General features: G+C 37.5%; 1 protein-coding gene and 2 long non-coding RNA genes across 6 annotated transcripts in view; 1 reads left to right on the top strand and 2 right to left on the bottom strand.

Annotated features, from left to right (window-relative positions):
* The window catches only part of fgd4a (FYVE, RhoGEF and PH domain containing 4a), a 78,140-nt gene that overhangs the window by 21,514 nt on the left and 36,800 nt on the right, over nt 1–19,826 (top strand). For 2 of the 4 annotated variants that reach the window (XM_083551899.1, XM_083551901.1), the window contains exon 2: nt 18,096–18,182. In XM_083551899.1, the coding sequence (XP_083408025.1) occupies nt 18,096–18,182 (87 nt within the window). Of the gene's footprint in view, nt 1–1,031; nt 1,510–14,100; nt 14,210–18,095; nt 18,183–19,826 lie in introns of those variants that run through there. The other 2 variants (XM_083551902.1, XM_083551900.1) reach the window with 2 other exon arrangements.
* On the bottom strand, nt 596–4,806 carry LOC310731923. Its single transcript, XR_014535318.1, has 2 exons — nt 3,266–4,806; nt 596–3,059 (listed from the first exon to the last, which is right to left on the bottom strand). It is a non-coding gene; the product is annotated as an uncharacterized lncRNA (long non-coding RNA).
* Nucleotides 6,886–10,983, bottom strand: LOC310731926. Its single transcript, XR_014535321.1, has 2 exons — nt 7,421–10,983; nt 6,886–7,354 (listed from the first exon to the last, which is right to left on the bottom strand). It is a non-coding gene; the product is annotated as an uncharacterized lncRNA (long non-coding RNA).

The following is a 19,826-nucleotide window of genomic DNA, read 5'->3' as shown; positions in this document are numbered from 1 at the left end:
TTGCTGAAGTTTTGAGAGAGGAATGTTGTCCCATATGTGTCTGATACAGGATTCTAGCTTCTCAACAGTTCTGGGTGTTCTTTATTGTATTTTTCTTTTCAAATGTGTATTTTTTGGGCCAATAATTTTTTTAATTGTGAAAGGTCTAGATTGCAAGCAGGCTAGATTAGTGCCTGGACTCTTCTACTCTGAAGTCATGCATGTAATAGATGCAGAATGCAGTTTGCTGAAATATACAAATGTATATTTTATCTATTTTAAATAGAACTGCTAATTTGAATACTTCCGAATCCTCTTAGAGCAGACATGAACACCTAAATATTGTTCATTGTTCTAGAGCAGACCTCAACAAACTGTTATTTGTAAGGGTGCCAATAGTTCTGCAATAAAAATAAATGTGTACCAAAAAATCCTTCCAAGAATATGGAAGGCGCTGTGTGATCGGAAGAACATCTTCAGCAAGTCTGTAAGTGATGTTTATTTGTTTTCCTGGGCTAATATGGTGTTACTGTAACTGGTAAGTAAGAGATGATTATACACTGCTCACATCTGGTGCAGGTCTTTAATCTGTGGCATCACAGAAACACAGTGTGTCTTTTTATTTTTTTTACCGATTTTTTCGAAGGCTTCAGGGTTAAATAAGGAAAGCATGAGAATTGTGTAGGTGGCCAGTTTAGATCGCCTCTGGGTGCGACGTCATTTTCTCTCCCTCCCCCCCCAGCAAGTCCTTCATTCATCTGCATCCCCCATCCTCTCTGCCCCAAATCCCCCCCCCCCCCCTTCTGTCCCCACCCTGCCGGTGTGTATGTCACATGGCCAGGAAACAACACTCCAGTTGAATGAGACAGGCTGATTTGTATTCCGTATTCAATGATGGACACAGTGAACAGTTAGTACGTCAACAGCCTGCTGAACGGTTCAGTCTCTATTCTCTTATTCTCTTTATCTCTCTCTCTCTCTGTTTCTGCTTCCTCCCCCTGCTTCTCAGCCCCCCCCCCTTCCCTTGGCAGATGATATCCTTGGGTTTCCTCCCTGTTTGCTGGTCCTCCCTCGATCAGCATAATAGACCTGATTGTCCATGCGCCACTCACACACATTCACATTCACACACACACACATATGCCGGCTCTCAAAGAATGAGGGTTAGACGCAAGGACAGAGTGACAGAGAGCCGTTTCCCTACCATATGCTTTCTCTCCACTGGAATGTGATTATATGTATGGGTTACAGAGAGAGTTCGAGAAGGGTCTGAAGCTGAAGAGGGGGGAAAAAGAGAGAGGCAGGGAAAAGAGAGAGAGGGAGAGAGAGAGAGAGAGAGAGAGAGAGAGAGAAGGAGAAGGAAGCAAGGAGGATGCACTGAATGAGGAAAGTGAGAACGAGAGGAACGGATCGCAGTGACGCTTTTCTTTCCAGCGTGACCAGCAACTCCCTGGTTTAGAAGACACCACAGCTCGTTCGCTCATACTCACAGCTGTCGAACGAATTAAAAAAAAAGGGGACCTGTGCAAGGTTAGTGGAATTTTTTTCTCTGCTCCCTGTTCAGCAGTAGGGCTGTGGCTGGGGGGCAGGGACCACCAATGCACATCGACCAGGATTGCTCTAATTATCTTCAGGTCTTCTAATTAACCCTGATTTGATCCAGACGGATATAAAAAACACTTGTCTGGTTTAGGGTGTTCTCATTATGGAAATCAAGCTATTAGGCTGATAATAAATGGGGAAAAGCTTTTTATGTATGTGTGCATGAGAGTGAGAGAAAGACACAATCACCTATGGGTTTTAACTAAATAATGTCAGGATCTGGAATGGTGAATTTTAGTGTGGGCTGATTTTGTCATCTGATTTTAAGTAATTAGAGTGTGTACCTGTGGAAGGGAGGGAGGGAGGGAGAGAGAGAGAGAGAGAGAGATTGGTTGGCACTGTATAACCACTAGATTAAAGTTGGAGCAAAGAGGAGCACAAGGGGAAATTGCTCATTAAAGTGCAGAACCACACACTGTGCTACAGGCTTGAAGTGTGTATAATGACATTGTGCCTCGCTTTGCTGTTAAGTGCCTGGAATGATTTTTCTGTCTGCACATTTTGCAGAGGCGTAAGCTATATTTTTTTGTCTTTCTTATCTCGGCCTTTTAGTCATTTTTTTTTTTACAAGCTCCTGGCTCACGGTTATGTCCATCAGTGATGCGTTTACCGTGTCCTATTAATGATGTCACGCCCGAGGGATTCATTTTAACTTTATATTTATATACTAACTTTTTATTGACTTATCCTTAGAATTTAATAAAAATGATTAAGTAATGCAGTCTGGACCTAATGCTTTGCAATGAAATGTAAGAAGAAGCACTAAAGTTCAGTTACAGTTACTTGTAGGGGTGTAAGAAAATATTGATATACATGAGTATTGCGATATTTTGTTGGGCAATACTGTATTGATTCTCAAAAACTCTATCGATAATTAAAAAACAAAATGCATACACGATTCATGGCAGTTGTTTTGTTTTGAGTTTATATCCCGACAGCTAGATAGATAGCAGTCAAGTCAAGTTTATTTCTATAGCGCTTTTCACAACAGACATTGTCTCAAAGCAGCTTTACAGAATTTAACAGTTAAGGCGAACGATGTGTATTTATCCCTGATAAGCAGCCATGGCGACTGTGGCAAGAAAAAACTCTCTTAGATGTCATGAGGAAGAAACCTTGAGAGGAACCAGACTCAAAAGGGGAACCCATCCTCATTTTGGGTGACATCAGGAGTGTGATTATAGTCTTTATACAATACAGAACACTGGAGAGAGAGAACTAACATGAGCACCGAATGTAAGATTATAAGTAATGATCTTTCTAAAGTCTTATACAGTCATGTGGTTATAAAACTAGAAGCTACTGAGCAACTCATAAAATAGCTCAACATTTGCGATCATCACAGATCCAACACCAGCTTCTCCATGCCAGCGCCTTTAAACACTCAAGGTGATCCAGTGTCCAAACTCCACATGAAGTAGGATCCAATTGGCACTGGTACGTCTCTAGATGGTTCGGGATGTTTGCGGGGTCGGCATCTACTTCTTTAAATATCCACAATCTTCATGAGGTGGGATGTGACTGGGGCTGGAGCAACCTCAGGATGCCTCAGGATGGGTAGAGAAAGAGAAGCAGTGGAGAGGAATTAGTGTAGCTGCTGTTCATGATATTAACAGCACAAGTTGATAATGTGCATGTGATCAGATGTACAGCAGTCTAATTAACTCTGAACTTAAACAGTGACAAAAAGGACTTGTATAAGGGTGCACCACTAATGTTAGCGTTAATTTCCACCTGTTTCCTGGGAGTGCTGCTGTAATGTTTATGTGCGGTTGTTTTTTTAGGCGGGAATATGTTTAAATGGATTTAAAAACTCACGAACAGCATGTGTGGTTGTGCTTATAACCAGACAAAGCTTAATTTGTGGCTTAAAGAACAGTGCAATATGCACAAACTTAAAGTTAGAGCAGACTGCACTTGACATGCCTCTCTTCCTTCCCTGACTGCATTCTCTACATTTTATAGAATAGTCTTTCTTCCTTTTTCTTCCTCTTTCTGTGTGTTCTTAATGACAGCTTTTCTAAAATGATATCCTATTCCTAAAATAAGGAATATCCCAATATATCGCTTTGCTTACTGAATAGCAACATATTGTATCGCCTCCCCTACATTGTGATACGTATCAAGAAGAGGCCAAGCCAAAAATAGCAAAATTTCAAGCTTTAGTATCTAGATAAAGTATCTTCATATGAAATGGAGTTTCACTTTGATTTCTTTAAGTTTTGTGGGTAAATTTAGACAAAACGTAGCTAAATATTAGTTTGAAAAATGTTGAAAAATGAGTTGAAATTTCATGATTTCATGACTTTAGCTTTGCATATAAGAAGACTATAGAGTACATGTGTTTCCCAACCAGTTCATTACACCAAAGCAAACAAGCAACTGGTGATACAGGAGATCTCAGGAGTGCATTTGCTTTATTTTTGACCAAAGATTTTGTAAAGGCTATTCAAAGCTTGATATTTTGCCATTTGGATTTCGCCCATTTTTTTGGCCCTGGAGTGTACTTGTGACATTGAGCTAATATTAGAACTGTTCAAGAAAATATATTTAATCCCACTGATGCTGATCAGTGATAAATGATGAATTAACCAATGGTCCCTGATTTAAGTTCACAGAAATCCAAAGGTATGTTTTATGTTTGGCCTTCTGTAAACCTCTGACCTCAACCCTGTTGAACATTTCTGGAATGAATTGGAAATCTGAGTGCACCCCAGGCCTCCTCACCCTACATCAGCATATGACTTTACTAACACCCTTGTAGCTGAACGAATACAAATCTCCATAGCTACACTCCATTATTCTCAGAAGAGTAGAGGTTATTATAACAGCAAATGGGGACTAATGTGGAATGGCATGTTCAAAAAGCTCATATAAATCTTATTGTCAGGTGTTTTTGTCCATATATTGTATCTACCTACCAGATTGAAAAGACAAACAAACATTTATAGCTAGGTATTTTTGTAATGGCAACAGTGTAATGGTGTTGCACTTAGAGGGCTGTGTGTACAGTGCATACTGTTATAACACTTACAGATTCATACCAATGCATTTGTTTACGAATTCACATTTTACATTTCGCTACCTGGATTTATTTTTAAGGTGTTATTACTAGATTAGATCTGATCTAACGACACGTTCTCTGCTGTGAGCATGTATGACACGATGCTGATCTTCTTCAAGAAGTCCAGCACCTTCATGTATAACATTTTGTATAGCAGCTATTTGTATGTTTATTATGTATGTTATTGACTTATCGCAATGTTGTTAAATTCTTAATTGGGATTAGTCAGACGATATCAGGGTTAAATATATGCTCTTAATTTAATGCACTATTGTTTTGTTATCGCATGTCGTTTTTGATGGGGTTAAACATTGTAGGGGAAGAGGTTTATTTAGTCTTTATGAAAAAAGTCATCATTATCAGTGCTTTCAAACAGTCAAAGTTAAAGCTGTAGCTGTAAGTCTTCTTCACGGAGGGCTATGCGATTTTTCAATCACAATACAATCTGCACTTTTATTCATTTTTAAATGTCCCACAACTTTCCATGTAGCTAGATTAGATAAAGAACACCTGTGCATCTGCTCATCTATGCAGCTATTCAGTAGACCAATAATGTGGCAACAGCACAACACGTACAATCGTGCAGATACACATCAGGGGCTTCAGGTAATGTTCACAATAAACATCAGAATCAAAAGAAAGTGTAATACCAGTGACTTTACCCTTAGCATGTTTTTTCTTTTATGTTTCCGTTACACCTAATCTAGTGTTGAAAAAGGAAGTGCTGTGGTAAAGAGGGCTATAATTTCACCCATTATAGTTGCGAAATCCTGATTTTATAACAGTTCAGTATATAAAATTCTATTTTTTGAGAGATCTGAAAAGAAGAAGTCAGTTTTAATGAGGAAAGTAAAACCCTTAAAAAGGAAGCACATTTAGAGAACAAAACCCCTTGTCTCTATACCCCACCTCCACACGATTAAGGTATATACACAAGTGTTTGGTCACTCTAGGCCTGAACGGCTTGCTTTTTAAAAAACAGATGTTAATAGCGATTTAATTTGATTGTTTTGATTGAATTGGATTGAATTTTTTTTCCGCTATGTGTCAATTTGATACGATCATACATGAGTATTTTTCACACCATTATATGAATAATATGCTTGTTAAAAGCACAAAGTGGCTTAAAAGGGATGTGTGAATGTGTGGATGGATTTTACAATATAAAACCTTAAATAAAAGGCTGCATTATATACAAAGGATCTGTGTGAATAAGAGAGAGCTTGTTTTCTCTAGTGTGTGATCTGAGCATCCTGACTAATCACAGAGATTCCACGTGTCATTAGGTAATCTGGTGAGCCACAAGTTTACATAATCCCACAAATGGTACGGATTTTGGGGTCAAATAATGTGCCAATGCCGCAACTGCACCGATTTTGATCTGTACTGCTCTCTGTTAGTCATATGTGCAATGACTTACATGCAAAACCTGACACTTATGGAGGTGTTGGCTAACTTTGTCAAACCACTTCTTCTCTCTCACACTGAATCTGCATGCTGTGTATCAGCCTGGAGTTACACAAGTAGGTTTGCAGAGTGACTGTAGAGTGATTTGTAGTAATCCCTAAAATCTCAAATAGACTTGAAGAGTCAGGGTGGTGTTGTAGCTCAGCCTGGATCTCTGTTCAAGTCTGTTCAAGAAGTGACTCAGGATGAAGAGCTAAATGAATGCTGTGAGACTAAAGGGATTTCACACAGGTAGTGTAGGCCAAAAATACACTACCTGTGTGAAATCCCTTTAGTCTCACAGCATTCATGCTCAGTCACTCTGCAAACCTACTTGTGGTCTAGTGGTTAAGATGCAGCGCTCTCACCGCTGCAGGGAACCATCCCCAGCCACTCTTAGTGCCGGTCCCAAGCCCGGATAAATTGGGGAGGGTTGCGTTAGGAAGGGCATCCAGCGTAAAAAAACATGTGCCAAATCAAACGTGCGGAGGATCCGCTGTGGCGACCCCTAACGGGAGAAGCCGAAATGAAAGTTTAGTGTAGGCCAAAAATAGGGCAGGGTTCACATTAGAAATTGGCAGTGTAAAAGCTGGGATGTGGACCAGGATGCTGGCAAGCATGGTACCATGGCTAAGAGAACCTGTATGAGGTGGTCTGAGATCAGTTTAAATACACCAGTGTTCCCATCATCCATGAAACTGAGGATTCTGGATTTTAAATGACTACTTAGAAATGATAAATCAATGTGCTTTCCAGGGTGCTAACCTAGTATAATATAACATGTTACGAGCAAGCTTAGCTTCTCCTGTTTATGTCTTATGTACTATAATGTGTTTAAACGTGAACAGAATATAAATATGCTTTTGGCTGACACTCTGACTTCAAGTATTTGAGATCTGGCCAAATTCACATAGAAAAATTAGAGAAATTATTCTGTACGTTTTTTTAACATCTGTGTGTCTAATTCAAGGTGAGTGCTGATGTTTCAGCTCTACTGATGTGAATCAATCAAGCGCATTGACTGTATTTTTGCACAATTGTGTCAGTTTCCACAATTTGTTAGAGTATGGGGTGACACTGCTGCACAATTTCAAAACTGCTGTACCCTATAATGGCTTATTTTTCTTTAAATGTGTAGAATAACCAGCTTGTGATACACAAAAAATAATAATTAACCAAAAAAAGATTTTTGGAAATGAAGACATTATTTCAATAAATATTTTTTACTATTTTGTTTCATTTACATTTGCAATATTTGGCATACTTTACAAGTCTCTTATTTAAATACACTGTATGGACTTATACAGCTTTATCCCCCCCCCCCCAAACTTATAAAAAAAAATTTAAGGCAAACAATTACATTTTTCCTACCCTTGAACAAGGAGACCCAAACATGTTCTAGCATGACAATGCCCCTGTGCACAAAGCCAGCTTTATGAAGATATGGTTTACATGGGTTGGAGTGGAAGATCTTGTGTGGCCTTCTATACAGTTTTGACCTCAACCCCATCAAACAGTTTTGGGATTATTTGAAACACTGACTGCACCCCAGGCCTCCTCACCCTACACCAGTACCTGACTTTTCTAAAGCCATTGTAGCTGAATAAGCATAAATCTTCAAGAACATACCAAAGTCTAGTAGAACATCGTCCCAGAAGAGTGGAGGTTATTATGTTATAACAGCAGAAAGGGGACTCTGGTGTTAGGTGTCCACAAACCTTTAAATATACAGTGCTAAATTCCTATACTGGTACTTAAAAGACCAAAGTCTGAAAACTCTACTAAACAGAATAAAAAAAAGCCAGTAGTAAAAGTCTGGTACTAAAATTAGATTAAATAAAGTTACTTAAGTATTATTTCAGTAATTGCAGATATAATAGTGTGATAGAAGAGAATCTGCAAGAGTGAAAGTTAAAGTTTTTTAGGACTATGGTGAGACCTGGTTTAGACAGTGGTCTCACCATAGACAGTGGCGTTGAGTAAAAGACAGGAGGTGGAGCTGGAGGTAGCAGAGCTGAAGATGTTGAGGTTTTCGTTGGGAGTGACGAGGATGGACAAGTTTAGAAATGAGTTTATTAGAGGGACAGCGCATGTAGGACGTTTTTGGTCAAAGTGAGAGAGGAACGATTGAGATGGTTTGGACATGGGGTATATCAGAGGAGGGACATGGGGTATATCGGTAGGAGAATGCTGAGGATGGAGCCACCAGGAAGGAGGAAAAGAGGAAGACCAAGGAGGCGGTTTATGGATGTGGTGAGGAAGATGCAAGTAGTTGGTTTAAAAGAGGCAGATGTAGAGGACAGAGAAGTATGGAGACGGATGATCTGCTGTGGCGCCCCCTAATGGGAGCAGATGAAAGAAAAAGAAGAAGAATAGTACAGGAAAACAATACATTTCAAACACAGTTGAAATAAGTGATTGCTAAAAATAATATAGTTTAATGTAACTATGTTTGTTTAGTGAGCAACATAACTAAAGCCTGCTATTATAATTATTCACAAATCATAGTTACCATAAGTTTTCTAACAGAATTTTAAGGTTCATTAATGTGTATGAAAAGTACAGGACATGTGATGTTCTCTGTAGCAGCATGTCAGAAATTCAAATCTAAGTAATAGAAGAGCATAAATTGACTAGTGACATTTCTGTTTCGTTCTGCACTTCTCATACAGGACGGTACTTTCTTATTAAGATATTGCTGTACATATTTTAAAAAGTGCCATATTTTAGGCTTTTAGATTTTACCATGAGAATAAACTAAAATCTCTGCTATTAGACTGAAAGTCACTTTATTTCCAGGAAATGGCAGAAAGCGTGCAAATGAGATGACGTGAGACCTGTGGGCATCGGACAAAACTGCAAACCAAAGCGGGGCGTTTTGTTGGGTTTTTGTATGCAGAGGAGAAAAACTGAAAGAAAAGAATGCACACAAACACAGTGAGAGCAGTGACATGCTGCTGAGATAGAAGCTGGGCGGCCTGCATGTCTTTTTTAAGAAAGGAAGGAAGGGTGGTAAAGGGAAAAAAAAGGAAAGGAAAGGAAAGGAAAGAAAAGAAAAAGAGAGGAAGGAGGGAAGCGAAAGAAAGAAAGAAAGAAAGAAAGAAAGAAAGAAAGAAAGAAAGAAAGAAAGAAAGAAAGAAATGAGGGAATGACAAAAGAAAGATGAAAAAGGAATGGGGGCAGAACGAAAGAAAAAGAATAGAAAGGAACGAGGTAAGGACAAAAGAAAAAGAATGGAAAGGAATGTGGGAAGAACGAAATAAAAGAAGTTAAAGGAATTAGGGAAAGATGAACGAAAAAGAAGGGAAGGGAATGATGGAGGGATGAAAGAAAAAGAAGATAAAGGAATGAGGAAGAGATGAAATAAAAAAAGGTAAATGAATGAGGGAGAGATTAAAGAAATAGAAAAGAAAAGAAAGGGGAAAGAGGGAAGGATGAAGGAAGGAAAGGGATGAGGGAAGGATGAAGGAAGTAAAAGAAAGGAAAGGAATATATGGATAAAGGTAAAAAAGGAAAGAAGGCTTGATGGAAGAAAAGGAATGAAGGGATGAAGTAAAGGAAAGAGGGAAGGATGTAAGGAAAAGAAGGAATGAAGGAAGAAAAGGAAAGAACAGATTAAGATTAAGGAAAAATAAAGGAAGGAAGGAAAGGGAAGGGAAGGGAAGGAACAATAAGGAAAGGAAAAAGGAAAGAATAAAGGAACTGAGTAAAGAGTTAGTAAGTAAGCCAGTGCACATGAACCCCAGCGTTCACCCCTGTCATTAACAACTACCAATTTATTACACAAAAAATGCATTTTAATTTGTATTTAATTAAATAGTGCAATAAATAATACAATAAATACTATATTTTTATAAATGTTTGCTAAATTGTTCCATTGAGGTCGACTGATATGGGTTTCTATCTGGCTGATGCAGATATTTCGAAATCTATGATGCTGATTTGTTGGGCTTTTTCCCCCCTTAATCTCAGTTAAGTAATAAGAAGTGAGACATAAAATTAATTAAATTAGACATTTATTGAACAACACAAGTCTCTCCAATCAGGCCACTTGGTTTTGGTGCCAGTAGGCTAAACAACAGCTGCTTGAAGACTCGTTTAACAACTCACAAATCAAAACAAATCTCTCTCCACATGCCTATATAACCAATTAAATATATAAGGCTAGATCCAAAACAAAGGATAAGAACTTAAAGCCCGGGACACACTAAGCCTATGGTCACAATGTCGGGTGGTTTTTAAACGCCGGCTTTATTTTTTTCTGCGTCAGCTGTTTTTCGACATCAGCGAATCGGCGTTGTCGCTTTTGTGAGAAAAAGAACTCATATTGGCTATTCATCTTAGCGAATGAGCACAAGAGAAAAACTGAACTTTGCGTTAAATATTCACAGTTGTAGATCTTCATATTTTTCTGATTGGATGTGGAATAGAGACTATTGCCTCCTACTGCTTTGGGAGAGTTCTGTTCTCTCACGCAAGCGCAGAACTTACACGCTAGTTGGTCGTCAGCTGTAGTCTGTCCGGTGTGTTCTAATGCAACTTTTTAAGCCCTGACACAGGCGATGTGAGTCCATGTTCTTTGGTGCCGGTTTGGTGTGACCCTACCTTTAGTTTTACTGTTTCCCTGGGAAGTTACAAGGTAGTTCTTTTTAAAAAGTTAGCAGGCGGAGAAGAGCCATCACAGGTTTATGCCAGTGGAATAGCAATCCGCTTAAAGGAAGAGGCACCAGCACGTGTTCCACAACAATGCTTAGCTGCTCGCAGATGCGCCTGCCTTTTAATTGACCTAATATGAAATATAAAAAAATGGCAAAAAATCACAACCCTAACCCTTACTCTTACCCTTACCCTAACTTCTTGTGTATAATATATTTGAAAATATAGAAAGCATTCTTAAGAGTAAAACTTGTGATTTAGTTAAATGCTAAATAAATTATTAGACCTGTAATACAAGTTTAATGTATAATACAATGTAAAATTCTTCAAAAAATTTTGCTAAAAGAAAATATAATTTGTTATTGTGCAATAAAAGATGAACATTATTATGCATCAATTTTATTTTTATACACTTATTATGTGAAATGATTCCATAGTTCATGTTCTTATTTGACATAAGAGTGTTTAATAATAAAAATGAAGCATAATAAAGGTCAGGTCAAGGTGACAGATAAAGGTAGGAAGAAGATCTGTGTTGGATCCTCAAAAATATTTTAAATAACTTGAACAAATTGTTTATAAAGTTGCACAAAGTGGACCCGTCTGAATTGGTCTCCGCCCAATACTCTGAATATTAAAGCATATACTCACATTAAAGCATATCAGGATATGAATTTTATTTTTCTGTTCTATTTGAAGTAACTTTCTCTGTAAATCAAATTGCATAAACTATTTATAATACTTCAGAATTATCTGGAGATAAAAATGTAAGGAATGCACAATTAAGTATTTATATTTATATTTTATATATATATATATATATATATATATATATATATATATATATATATATATATATATATATATATATATATATATATATATACACAGTGAGGAAAATAAGTATTTGAACACCCTGCTATTTTGCAAGTTCTCCCACTTAGAAATCATGGAGGGGTCTAAAATTGTCACCGTAGGTGCATGTTCACTGTGAGAGACATAATCTAAAAAAAAAATCCAGAAGTCACAATGTATGATTTTTAAACTATTTATTTGTATGATACAGCTGCAAATAAGTATTTGAACACCTGTCTATCAGCTAGAATTCTGACCCTCAAAGACCTGTTAGTCTGCCTTTAAAATGTCCACCTCCACTACATTTATTATCCTAAATTAGATGCACCTGTTTGAGGTCGTTAGCTGCATAAAGACACCTGTCCACTCCATACAATCAGTAAGAATCCAACTACTAACATGGCCAAGACCAAAGAGCTGTCCAAAGACACTAGAGACAAAATTGTACACCTCCACAAGGCTGGAAAGGGCTACGGGGAAATTGCCAAGCAGCTTTGTGAAAAAAGGTCCACTGTTGGAGCAATCATTAGAAAATGGAAGAAGCTAAACATGACTGTCAATCTCCCTCGGACTGGGGCTCCATGCAAGATCTCACCTCGTGGGGTCTCAATGATCCTAAGGAAGGTGAGAAATCAGCACAGAACTACACGGGAGTAGCTGGTCAATGACCTAAAAAAAGCTGGGACCACCATTTCCGAAGTGACTGTTGGTAATACACTAAGACGTCATGGTTTGAAATCATGCATGGCACGGAAGGTTCCCCTGCTTAAACCAGCACATGTCCAGGCACGTCTTAAGTTTGCCAATGACCATTTGGATGATCCAGAGGAGTCTTGGGAGAAAGTCATGTGGTCAGATGAGACCAAAATAGAACTTTTGGGTCATAATTCCACTAAACGTGTTTGGAGGAAGAAGAATGATGAGTACAATCCCAAGAACACCATCCCTACTGTGAAACATGGGGGTGGTAGCATCATACTTTGGGGGTGTTTTTCTGCACATGGGACAGGGCGACTGCACTGTATTTAGGAGAGGATGACCGGGGCCATGTATTGCGATATTTTGGGGAACAACCTCCTTCCCTCAGTTAGAGCATTGAAGGTGGGTCGAGGCTGGGTCTTCCAACATGACAATGACCCGAAGCACACAGCCATGATAACCAAGGAGTGGCTCTGTAAGAAGCATATCAAGGTTCTGGCGTGGCCTAGCCAGTCTCCAGACCTAAACCCAATAGAGAATCTTTGGAGGGAGCTTAAACTCTGTGTTTCTCAGAGACAGGCCAGAAACCTGACTGATCTAGAGAAGATCTATGTGGAGGAGTGGGCCAAAATCCCTCCTGCAGTGTGTGCAAACCTGGTGAAAAACTACAGGAAACGTTTGACCTCTGTAATTGCAAACAAAGGCTCCTGTACCAAATATTAACATTGACTTTCTCAGGTGTTCAAATACTTATTTGCAGCTGTATCATACAAATAAATAGTTAAAAAAATCATACATTGTGATTTCTGGATTTTTTTTTTTTTTAGATTATGTCTCTCACAGTGGACATGCACCTACGGTGACAATTTTAGACCCCTCCATGATTTCTAAGTGGGAGAACTTGCAAAATAGCAGGGTGTTCAAATACTTATTTTTCTCACTGTGTATATATATATATATATATATATATATATATATATATATATATATATATATATATATATATATACTTAAAGCCCAGGACACACTAAGCCTATGGTCACAATGTCGGGTGGTTTTTAAACGGCAGGTTTATTTTTTTCTGCGTCAGCTGTGTTTAGACATCGGCGAATCGGCGTCGTCTCTTTTGTGAAAAAGAGAACTCCTATATACATACATACATATACATGTGTATGTTTATGTATGTGTGTGTGTGTGTGTGTGTATATATATATATATATATATATATATATATATATATATATATATATATATATATATATATATATTCTCATACAGTATATATTCCTATCCAATACAGACAAAAAAAATACACAGTTCATAAGTGTTTATATATTCATATTCATGATATTTGTATTTAAAAGCTTAAAAGCAATTGGACATGGTAGTAAATATAATAATTATTTTTAATTATTGGATGCAAATCTTTTTGCCAATAAATACTGTACCTGAAGTTTAGACCTTAGAAACTATTATTATTATTATTATTATTGTTATTATTATTATTATCATCATCATCACTATTTGTAGCCTGTGAGCTGTGTAGAATGTTTAATAAATAATAATCAATTTCAGCACATTATTGTTGCAGAAGAATGCATAAAGTTCTCCTTTGATCGACAGATAATATACACATATATATCTTGCTTCCCATGCAATAATCTTGCACCTGTGACATCAGCAATGGGAGGAGAAATGTAGAGAATGCATCTCGTTAGACACCCACAAGCTTCAACACTTTGTGAAAAACAGAGTAATTAGTGTGGTGCGAAATGTAAAAAGGCATGTGGTATATAGCTAGATACTTCACACGACTTCCTCATATCACTTGAGTGGTTACAATGCTTAAGCCTCTGAGACAGAACCTGAGAGAGGAAATCAAGCTAGAACGGACACATTACGGAGCAGGTAGTGTTGTATATTTGTTCATTCTACAATTAGCTGGTTGTAGTTACACAGTAACTCGTAAGGAGAAGTTGGATTGTGTGCTGTTTTGCAGAAGTGGATCTTAAATTAGAGCTGTAATAAGTTGTTCAAATGAAGGATGAGGTTTTGATTTCTTGTTTAAATGTAGAATATACAGAAAACACACACACACACACACACACACACACACACACACACACACACACACACACACACACATATATATATATATATATATATATATATATATATATATATATATATATATATATATATATATATATATATATATACACAACAAAAACCTAGCAGGTACAAGTCCATTTAGTTGATGTTTACATCAATTGTTCAGTTCTATTTAGTTTGATTTGCATAGTGCTTACTAACAATGAACATTGTCAAAAAAGTAACACATATTAAACCTTCGAATGAAGTAAAATTGCGACTCTAACCGTGTCATTGTGGTTTGAGCATTTTTAAAAACCACAAATTTTTCAAACTAGAGTTGATAACAAATGGTGCAATAAACTAAATAAATCCAGTGAGCAGCTGTTAAAGTTAATAAGCAAAGTCAGGGGATAATTCAGTGTTTTGGTTCAAGTCTGGCTAAGTCTGCAGAGACTCTGGTAAGCATTCTTTACCACTGTGCTGGGCAGAAAAGCATCTCAATTACTGTATGCACAGCACATTCACCCTGAATGCAGATGGGTTACAACTACAGAAGACCACACTGAATTTTCACTCCGACGCTCACACAATGCTTTTTTGAAACTGAACAGTTTCAGTTCACTGTGCCTGAGATTAGAAGAACAGATAACAAACGCGTTTCTATTTTAGCGTCCAGATAATGTTTAATAAAGACAAAAATAAAGTGGGGTATTTTTGTCTCGTTTTCCTGTATAATGAGCTATCTGTGTAACTGCACGCTCTGCTCCTCACACCCAAGGGTATGACATTATAAAGCTAAGCTGCATGTTACTAAGCGTCATTAAAACTATGATGTTCATGTCGGTGACATTTTCTCACATGCTGTTGTCATGCTGATAAAACCTGAGATATGACATCGTTTTCTCACTAATTTCCATCGCATACCTGTTCGGCCTCAGGCTGCCATGGAAACGCATATCCATGGTAACTGTGTCACTACCCCTTTGGTGTGTTTGTAATGCAGGGCAGTACGGATGATAGGTATGACACGATGGTATCAGAGTCTTGAGCTCAACACACATACATTTACACGTGCAGGCAAATTTAACGTGCTTTTTCACCAACTCAACTTATTTAGGTTTGTGAGGTTATATATGTATTTATGTGGAAATGTGTTTTTCATATTAAAATTTTCGTGTGTGTGTTAAATGATCTTGAATGTCAGGAGAATTGTAGATTAGTCTCACTGACAAGAAACCACACACATACATATACACAAATACGAATACATTTGTTCTCTAAGCATCGACTTGATTTACAGGTGAATTTTTACACTTGTACATTGTAGAGCTGTGTGTGTGTGTGTGTGTGTGTTTTTGTGTGTGTGTGTGTGTGTGTGTGTGTGTGTGTGTGTGTGTGTGTGTCAGTGTGTGTCAGCCCTGACTGACCTTGTGTATCTGTATTCCAGCAATCCAAAAGGATTTACAGGAGTCCTCATGTAACTTCACTAGGTCATGGATTCAGAATCTCCTGGAGGCTAAAATTCTTTTTAAGCATGAAAAAAAAATGCAAAGTTTCTTTTTGGTCATTGAAGTTTTATTAGCTACTGAATTAGCCACATTAATATTTATATAACTACAATGTCTTGACACTGGTGTATGTGTGTCTATGAGTGATTTCTGTTTTTCTTGTTTCTAATCCTTTGTTCACACATTAAATTAAAACGAGAGCGGGGGAGCTCAGAAGTCAGACTGTCCCAGATATCACCGAGAATTTAATTAGTGATCGGAAATCTCTGGAGAGCTCTTACTTCCACAAGATTCGGAATTAGCTTTGCTGTGCAGCTGACTTTATTATTCCTCAGGCTTACACATAATCTGTCCATCCAGCATTCTTTCTCTATCTCTCTCACTCTCTGTCCCTCCTTTGTCTCTAAACCATCCCCATAACAGTTCCATTACGTCATCTTAGGAAGCATTCTATATATTCGAAAATTTGCGGACACCTGGCCCGTATGTGAAAACGGCGCTATTGTCTCACCACCATCCTGACCCAGTTTGTTTGTGAGTGTTTTTACATATAAATAGTGTGAATATTGCTAATTCATACTCTGAATTGCTATTTGGTGCATAGGATCAAGCTTTCTTCCATCCTAAATTTTATCTACCCAACTCATTTGTCTATCTGGAAAGGTTTCACCACAGCCCTCAGCCTGGGGCTCATTCATTTCCTCCAAAACCTGTGGAGGCAGAGAGATCTCTGGAGAGCCAGAGAGACCTCAAACAATCGAGAAGTTTGGTATAAGTATCTGAAAGTATAAGTATCTGAAATTTCTTTGGATACCTTCTGCAGATATGGTAGCAACAGTCTGTATGACAATCTGCAGTATATTGTAAACAGCAACATCGCAAATCAGGCTGTATTTATTTAAATGTGGATTTATTTTTTTTTTTTTTACAGATGTGCTAGATGCTATTACGCATCGATCTTTTATCAGTCGCACTTCTTAACGTGACACTCATTCAGTCGACCAAATTTGAAATTGTGGAGCATAGCTGAATAGGGGTGTCTCCGGTTAAGGACTTACACGCCCATGTTTATTCTTTCCTGGGAGGGCGAGGACAAAAACGATGCACTGAAAAACAATCAAAAATGAATTTACAGAATGAAATCGGAATAAAATATACCTTTACGTAATCTCCCAGACATTGTTAAATATTTTAATCCTTGCCGCCCAGATGCTCTTGTGTGAAACTTGAATCTGTTACGGGGTGGTTAGATTTATTCACACACGTTAATAATATTTATAAAAAGCTTCTTTCTTTTCACATTTTTATTTACAACATGATTATAACAGGCTGTATAGTAACTTATTATGGAACAAACGTTAATTCTATGTGAAATCAGACATTGAGCATCCCTATATAACCAAAATGGCTCCTTCTATCACAGCATCAAAGCTTTGACTATTCTATTTTGTTGCGCCGGGTTTGCGGTATCATGTCTCACGTACTTCGAATGGAAATCAATGGAATGAAAAGTGTCATGTGACCGCAGCTTAACTCAGGCTATTCCCTTGTCAGCAACTTGACATTTCTTATTCCCAAAGCTAGTTTCGAACGCATTTTGAAATTAGCTTTACTGGGTTTCATGGACTCCAGGGGTGTGTCCCTGTGCTTTATATTCAGTAAAAATGCTTTATTTTATTTTTAAGAAAATTGGGCAACTAAATTAGTTGCTGTAAATACATCCTCCACTCTTAGGGCACAGGTTTTGGCAAAACAAAATGGAAATAAAATATGTAATAATAATAATGTAATGCCATAAATTAACATTCACTCGTTCAAAAACTTGTACATCAATGGAGACAAGGGACAATGTAATGATTTTACTGCTCAAATAATTGAGAATCAATTATTTAATTCTTTATGGTTGGAAAAAAACTGTTTGTGTTTTAAGTTCCATTATAAAACATTACGATATGTACGACTGCATCAAGATTGATTTTAAAAATCAAATGTAATCACAATGTCTGTAGGGATTTCTAATCATTTTTCCTGTCTTTACTGCTCTATAAGCCAAAGAAGTGGCAAAAGATTCTCCAATCTGCCATTTTTTTCATGTGTGTATGCTTTTGAATGTCTCAAGTTTAACCTTCTGCATCATAAAGTAGCCAACGAATTGTGATATTCTGAAGTCTGAACATTTTGATTTGTTACAGAGAAAGCGGGCAATGCGAGCTGCTTCCCCTCCAAATCCCTCGATGAAGAGGAGGCTTGTGTGGGGGTGAAGATTGCTGAGGCACAAGGTAAAACTTTCAAATGCTTCTCTCTCTCTCTGTTCTTATTAATACCCTCTCTGTTTCTCTTGAGAGAATCTACATCTGTGAACAGACACTGCTATGAACTATCACTCAGAGCAAAGTGATGCTAAAGAGTCTTCTTTTCTCCCGCTTACAGCACAATGAGCGAGTAGAAGAAACAAATTTGGAATGACTGATAGTTGAGCAGATATCAACTCAATGGTATCCCTCGTCTCACAAAAGTAATGATTGTCAAGTGCTCCCGGTACAATTTTTTTAAATGAATGGTGTTTTTCTCTCTCTGTCTTAGCTGACAATAGCGTATCTTTTTGATTGATCCCACCGAAAGCTTTGGGCTAAAAAATGGCCAGAAAAACACCTTCAAAAGTAAAAAATGTTTTCCAGTTCATTCGAATTATTAAAAAAAAATTAGTCTGCACAAGTATTCATTAGCATTAGGTTTTACAGTAATCATCAAGGGCTTGGGGGGTACGTGTAGGAGGAGTTTAAGCTTGGTTACAGGATGTTGACACTTTGGTTTATGGTACACTTTTTATTAATTTAATAGTAATTTATTTATTATTCTCCATTGTAACTAACACAAAAGAGAGTCAGGTGGGTTACACTGGTGATATAATTTTTTTCTCTAATATATAAACATTTTCTACTTGAAAGATGTCCACAGTAGCAAAATTTCCTCATGAAGGACCAGTGATATTCTAATATTAAGCCAAGCGAAGATTGTATGTTCTGGAGTGAAAAACTTAAAGCAGTAAATATAAATTAGGAATGTATAGTATGTTTCAGGGTACATAAAGACTCAGTTTGTAATGCCCCCATTGCATCCTGATCGAAATGAACTTAAATCACAAGAGGATTTGAGATTTTTGACACTTTACCAACTTCATGCTAAATGCTTTTTTTGTTATAGTAGATAAAAGCTTATTTATGTAATTCATCTTTTTTTATCTGTAAGCAAGCCCACATCATTCATTGAAACTAGGTGTTTGGTCTATTCTATATACTGTAGCTGTCATATGTTCACTGACTAGTTTGTTTCTGAATTCTGATATATGACTTTATAATGCTCTATAATCTTGGACTGAATGTGAACTTCCTCTATCCAATAAGTTGACATTAATTTACTCAGTCAGATAAAAAAAATGTTTTGTAGTTTATATAACACTGTTTATGCATGGGTTCCCTGGTGGTCTAGTGGTTCGATCCCCGGTCAGGGAACCAACCCCAGCCACTCTTAGTGCCGTTTCCAGCCAGGATAAATGGGGAGGGTTGCTTTAGGAAGGGCATCCAGCGTAAAAACGTGCCAAATCAAACATGCGGATGATCCGCTGTGGCAACCCCTGATGGGAGAAGCCGAAAGAAAGTTTATAACACTGTTTATGCATATTTTTACTGCTAATAAGCCATGTTGCATATTCAGGTCAAATACTGAAGATTCTTTTCAAATTACATAGGCGTGTTCTGTTCATTCCTTGAAGGTTTGGCTGATCATGTTATCAGATTTGTTAATCATCCAGTTTGCAGGACAGAAACAGTCGAATGAAGTTTCACCTGTGAATTCAGAAACTGCGATCTAAATTAAAATCAGTTTGACAGAATTGACAGATTTTGAAAGAAGTGTTTGGGGCA

Source organism: Silurus aristotelis (genome assembly GCF_946808225.1).
Source record: "Silurus aristotelis genome assembly, chromosome: 10".
Classification (NCBI taxonomy): Eukaryota; Metazoa; Chordata; class Actinopteri; order Siluriformes; family Siluridae; genus Silurus; species Silurus aristotelis.
Note: the sequence above shows the minus strand (reverse complement) of the source record. Positions and strands in the feature narration are given on the sequence as shown.